The sequence below is a fragment of the Sphaeroforma arctica genome, assembly GCF_001186125.1.
Source record: "Sphaeroforma arctica JP610 unplaced genomic scaffold supercont1.115, whole genome shotgun sequence".
NCBI lineage: Eukaryota > Ichthyosporea > Ichthyophonida > Sphaeroforma > Sphaeroforma arctica.
In genome coordinates this window covers 82,485-88,427 of record NW_014040443.1, presented here as the reverse complement: position 1 = coordinate 88,427, position 5,943 = coordinate 82,485, and the positions used below count along the sequence as shown (strand labels likewise).

Genomic DNA, 5,943 nt, shown 5'->3' with positions numbered 1-5,943 from the left:
GCGGTTTACGACATAATCTTCATAAGGCAAAAGAAAGAGCAACATATGCAGATTTTGCGTGACCCAGTAGTATCATGCTGGTGTGCTGCACTCTGTGCGTGCGAACATCCGTTCACATGCCCTATGTATATTACCTCCATACACACTGCCATCTATCGATACCACACAGTGGCACTCTCCCCCACCCCTCCCGCATGCAACCCACTTCTATCCGTACTTCTGCAACCCCCACGCTCACTCGCGTATTTGCATTGTATTCCCTCCCATACCACTCTCTAGTGGATGGTCATTGAGCAGAAGGTCTCCAGTAAGATCCCTGGCGAGGCTGGTAAGTAAAGCGTGAGTGCATCGCCCACGTTGTATCGACTGTGCTTGTACTCGCCCACACGAATCGGCTAGAGCGTGTGTGCATGCACCCTCTCGGCATAGGCGAATGGGCCTTGTGAATACCTACTAGCCCCTGATATGTAACGCAGACGTGCGAAGTGTCATATCGCCAGCGGCTGTGCCATGCTTTTAACGTTGATCTGTTGCTTGTGGGATATACAGTTTGGTGGATAGTTCATACTGGTTGTGTATGGCTTGATACCGTTAGTGGTAAATACATCGGCTGTGCGGCGGCCCATGCTTGTTATTCGTATCCTCTGCATAGGCCGCGTCTAGTAGCGGTCAAGAGTGCTATCGGTAACGCCGCCTCACCCTTACACATATGATTGCGCTATAGTCGGAAGTATGATATCCGCGTTGCAGTTTTATACACTGGCCGGGGGTCTGTGATCATCGCTACCAATTCGTTTGCCATACAGCGCAGATACGATAGGAGCTCGTTTTTGTACTGTATCATATATCTGTCTGTATAAATATGTCCTCATCCACGCGGGTAGATGATTTGGGGGGTTACTGGAGCTGACTGATTTTGGTCAGAGATGGGGGGCCATTGGTTGAGGGCTTGTCTCTGGGGAATCAGCGATCAGAGATGACCTCAATGCCTCTGCTATTAACTCGGTGCAAAAACCCTAAACCCTGCTACTAGCTCAATGCCTCCGCTACTCTTTCAATATATACAGCGATAGAAAATGCCAACTATGGCACAGTGTACGCTGTGGGGTTGGCCCGAGTGGTCGCCAAAGAGGGCAAGGGCAAGGACCGGTAAGTGTTCGCAGCTGTAGGTAGATATATTCTCATCCAAGTTTTATTCCAAAGAATTTTTTCCCCAAATACGCGTTCACAATTGGAAACGCCGATACTGCGTTAGCTTGATAGGATAGGCGTTGTGGCGCAGTACATTACGTACTCGATTCATTGCAATAAAGTTGGGAACTAGGTAGGAAAAAGTTGGGATTAATGGAAATAAAGTTGGAATTAGGTAGGAAAAAGTTGGAATTAGATAGAGCCAGTGGGGTAGATGTGCACGTAGATCATACGGTGAGATCGAATTGAGCATGACTAATCAGCCTGCCCACGGCCGAGACTTTGTGTTCTTCTAGGTCACTCACTGCCGTAACTGCTGCTGTACTATTGTATCGTCTCCACAACCACAGAGGGAAAACCATCCGGCCAGAGGTCTTATTCAAGGATTTGTATCAGCTGTTGCCGCCCAGGGGTACTGCAGCCGATGCACTGCGCATACTAACAGACGTCTCGGTCCCCCCACCCACCTCGAGCATCCAGGCTAACGGCAAGAAATATCCGATAGAAATGGTACAGTGCGGGTGAAAAGTGTAAAGAGCCGTGCAGCCCATGTGTAGGTCATGGCTTACAGGTCTATCGCAATCACTTGGAGTCTTCTTCTTTCTAGGGCTAAATAAGCAGGCACGGATCTGCTACATGTATTGCATTTCGCTGTATTGGAGGTAGGAGCGTATCCGTTCACACAACCGACAACTAATGCGAGCATCGAGATTAGTGACCAGCACACACAAGAGCCATTAAACTTAGTTTTAGTTCGGACAGGAACCTTCCACATGTTCACGAATGTCACTTTCGCCCGCTCGCCTATGGCAATTTGCTACGGTAGAGCAATACTACAGTTGTACGGTAGAAACATAATATACGTTTGTGTGTACATAGAAGGTATCGGTTAGAATCCTGTGCAAGTTTTAGTACGTCCGATCACTACCTACACGCGCCAGTTGAGCTGGAGGCGTAGAATCTCAACGACGAACAGAGTGGTAGGCCATGCGGAGCTACGGGAATTTGTTTAAAGCAAATAAATAAATAAAAGGAGAAGTGGCCAGATCACTTCATCGACTCTCGAGGACGGCACAATCGTATGTGTATGAACGTATACTGGCTTAGCGTTTGCATGCCTGACAAAATTCTCTCGGAGCGTGCCCAGTCACACGCTTCATCGGATACGGATATATGAAAACGTTCCACAAAGTTAGCTTGTTATGATCCAATCAACTTGCCTCTGAAAGGATGATAGCCGATACACATACCAGCGAATGCGAGAGCATGTATTGCACGCACGCGACAAAAACTACTGGCACTCGCATGCGTTTATAAATGAAACCCCAGAACCCTAAATCGATCCTAAAACCCTAAATCGGGGTATATATAGATGGAACGAAGTATTTTACGAATGTGCAGCTCCAGCCACTCATATCTCATCAATCAGTAGTACGAAACACATCTTAAACGTACAACAATTCAATGCCACGCACGCTTCGAGAACGAAAAAATTGCAATCCTTCCACACACACATACGCCAACCAACACGCGTGTGAAGTGAACCACGCAATTAGCTCGGAAAAGTCACAGTCCATCCAACACTGTCACGCGTGCCCGACCTATAAGGTGAGTGGGAGAAGTTGCTTGTATATATTCTTCTCCGAAGTTCAGCGTATGTACACACAAAGGAAAGCGTGTACAACATCATGCTTTATATAGGCCAGCGCCTCGGCTGAGACTGAGTGGCTGGTCATGTATGCTACACTGCTGTGTCCGAGTGAGGTGTGTGAGTGCGCTCTCCAGTGGACCACGGTAGTCGTGCCTGAAGTACACCCATGCATGGAATACTAACCACCCATAACAATGGGAGCAAGGGCAGTGAGTGAGCGATCACAACACGTGTCTGACAGCGCAGTGAGTTTCTGTGTCGTACAGGTCTCCGGGAGAGAGAGAGGGGGAGGGGTGGGGGAAAGAAAATTGCAATGTATGCCTCTCTAGTTTGGTTTGGGTGCTCTTTCCCTGAATTCTCAGCCGAGCCTGAAGTGCAGTATCTGTGCCCAGTGAAAGAATACCTACCACAGCAATGCTCGTAGCATCGTCACAGGTGATGCCCTGTATGACGAGGAATGCTTTCCTCTCGTTGCCAGGCTACAGGCTTCCTCGTTGCTAGGCAACGGGTCTCCTTGTTGCCAGGTAACAGGTCCCCTTGCACACCTTGCCGCTACAAGTGGCCCTTCCAGCCACGCACTCACATATCACGGGTTGAGTCCAGTACCAGGCACAGCTGACACTCAGCACAGCAGTGTGGTGCTGGCACAGACTAGCATGTGCATGGGATAGCCCAATGCATCTGTCACGTGGCCTGCGTGCACGCTGCTGTTGTCTCGTGCGCAGTCGTTGCACACTCGCTATTCCTTTATACTCGCTGACCTGTTACGCAGTGGGTATGTCGCTATTCGTTTCAGCTTCAACCAACTACTATCTCCCACCGATTAGCTTGCGCAATCACTGCAAACTCGCCCCACTGCCGGTCCAGTGCGTTGAAAGTAGAGACGACAACGTTCACGATAGACGTAACGGCAAAAGAGACCATCACTACCAGTCAGGTGAGTGTCGACACGCACGCTCCGGGGCACCGTCGACGACCGTTGGTCAGGCTCTGTGGGGGTCTTCGGTTGTCCTATTTCAATTTTTTTCTCGGTTGTCCTATTATGTTTTTCGGACTGGCCAGACCGATAGCCGTGTCTTGCCCAGGTGATGATAGTCAAGGCAGGCCGTATGGGCCGCACGAGGGCTGTGGGTGGCTGTGGGTGGCTGTGGGTGGAAGAGTGAGGCGCCGCATGTGGCTCGTATGTGCAACACCATTTCTCACAGAGAAATGGGACACGACGTAAGCACCGGCACCAGAGTGTTGTCGGGTGACTGCTGCCGCTACTGCTACAGTGCGTATGCCTGGGTCGTAATCATTGGCCGGCAATGCTCTCTACGTGCACTCTATCTATCTGTCTTGTCTTGTCTTGTCTTGACCACTTCTGGCAGCGTGTTTTATCTCATCACCCACACACGCTCGGTGTTTGAGCCACGAACTCCTGACTGGCGCTGGTGTGAGAGCCTGCGGGTAACCTAAGCATCCTGGATTGTCACGTGGTTTACAGTTGAGCTTTTCGCCGAAGCGACGCAAGTGCTGCTGAGCAGACTTTGTCATATCCGCAGACACACTATCGCCCCCATTGGCCAGCACGCCCAAAGATGTGGTTGAATGGTTGTGTAGTGTACTTCTACTTTATCAATGGTACCAATGGATAGCGCCTGATGCACCATGCTACCTCCGTTGTGCAAGAGTATGGCATGGGTGGCAGGTTCCTTTCCGTTCGTGCGACCTCTTCGAATGATTAAGTTTAGTCCAGTGGTCACATAACGTTCATGAGAGGTCGGGTCGGGTCGGGTCGGGTCGCAGTGCGACGGAGTAACGTCTTGCAGCTGCTAAGCAAGTCAAAGTCACCACCACCAACCACCCGCAAACGGCACGCCTCACGCTACCTACTCCAACACCCGTTCTGGAAACCATACGGTACTATAGTTCTCATCTGGCACATTCGCGTCTGTAACTACTTCAGCCGTTTACCTGTAGTCCGCATGCCCAGTGCCTGCAGCCGTGCCTGTCTCATAGTGGCGCGTTCCGTGGCTTGGGATCTGCGCCAGGTTCTTTTCAAATGGTACCGAACTTCCGCAGATGATCATCAACATACTCATGCGATGGCTATGCATGCACTGATGCGATGGTCTGTATGCGCACTAATTAATTGTTACGAGTGCACTAATTAATGGCAATGAATGCGCTAATTAATGGTCGTAAGTGCACTAATTAATGTTCACGAGTACACTAATGAATGGTCGAAAGTGCACTAATTAATGTTCACGAGTACACTAATTAATGGTCGTAAGTGCACTAAATAATGTTCATGAGTGCACTAATTAATAATAGTCGTGAGTGCACTAATTAATGGTCATGAGTGCTCTAATTAATGGCCGTAAGTGCACTAATTAATGTTAACGAGTGCACTAATTAATGTCCACGAGTGAACTAATTTATAGTAGTCGTGAGTGCACTAATTAATGGTCATGAGTGCTCTAATTAATGGTCATGGGTGCTCTAATTATTGGTCATGAGTGCTCTAATTAATGGTCGTAAGTGCACTACTTAATGTTCACGAGTGCAGTAATTGATAGTAGTCGTGAGTGCACTAATTAACGGTCGTACTTCTCCATCGTTGGAGACGCGGTGCTGCTGAGCAGCTTCTCAAAACTATAAGGCAGCGCCCCACCCACACTACCATTGCCATTGCCGTTGCCATTGACAACCAGCCCAGGACTCTCCACCCCCCCATGGTCCACCGCCTGTTGCAGCATGCGCCTGAGATCCTTGATCAGCGCCGCATCCTTCTTGCGCTCCTGCTTGTGCGTGGCCTGGAGGTCTGTTTGTTTCTGTCTGTGCATTTCCTCGGCGTCGTGTAGGGCCTTTAGATTGGTGTCGGCGTGACTGGCGATGGTCTCGAAATCAGCCTTGAGCTTTTTCGTCTTCTCCTCCCACACCCTGCGCTCGGACGTGATCTTCTCAATCTGCGCGTCCTGCGGTGTAAGGCGTGTGTGGATGTGTGTAAGCAGTTGACTCAAAACGATATATATATATATATATATATATATATATATTATATATATTATATAATATATATATATATATATATATATGTACACGTGTATACAAGTGTG

The 5,943-nt window shown here is 49.0% G+C and overlaps 3 protein-coding genes across 3 annotated transcripts; 1 reads left to right on the top strand and 2 right to left on the bottom strand.

Moving 5' to 3' along the window:
• Positions 1 to 282: 282 nt before the first annotated feature.
• Positions 283 to 1,716, top strand: SARC_02536 (hypothetical protein; the record flags this gene model as incomplete). The annotated part of the gene is made up of 3 exons (XM_014303704.1): positions 283 to 328; positions 1,068 to 1,149; positions 1,542 to 1,716. 3 exons carry the CDS (start codon positions 283 to 285, stop codon positions 1,714 to 1,716), a joined length of 303 nt encoding a protein of 100 aa, XP_014159179.1.
• A 1,375-nt stretch (positions 1,717 to 3,091) lies between these two features.
• SARC_02535 (hypothetical protein) lies at positions 3,092 to 5,096 on the bottom strand. Its single transcript, XM_014303703.1, has 2 exons — positions 4,799 to 5,096; positions 3,092 to 4,451 (listed from the first exon to the last, which is right to left on the bottom strand). The coding sequence occupies exons 1-2, from the start codon at positions 4,939 to 4,941 to the stop codon at positions 4,172 to 4,174; spliced, it is 423 nt and encodes a 140-aa protein (XP_014159178.1). The 5' UTR covers positions 4,942 to 5,096; the 3' UTR covers positions 3,092 to 4,171.
• Positions 5,097 to 5,371: 275 nt separating this feature from the next.
• SARC_02534 (hypothetical protein) lies at positions 5,372 to 5,751 on the bottom strand (the record flags this gene model as incomplete). Its single annotated transcript, XM_014303702.1, has 1 exon — positions 5,372 to 5,751. A coding segment is annotated over one exon (330 nt), but the record flags the coding sequence as incomplete, so codon positions are not given.
• Positions 5,752 to 5,943: the final 192 nt, after the last annotated feature.

What these genes read in the sequence shown, in the direction of transcription:
- SARC_02535 (XM_014303703.1), bottom strand. Translation starts at nt 4,941, where the DNA reads ATGCATAGCCATCGCATGAGTATGTTGATGATCATCTGCGGAAGTTCG. An exon ending in ACTGGGCATGCGGACTACAG is followed by an intron (nt 4,452 to 4,798) that starts GTAAACGGCTGA and finishes TTGATAAAGTAG; the next exon opens with AAGTACACTACACAACCATT.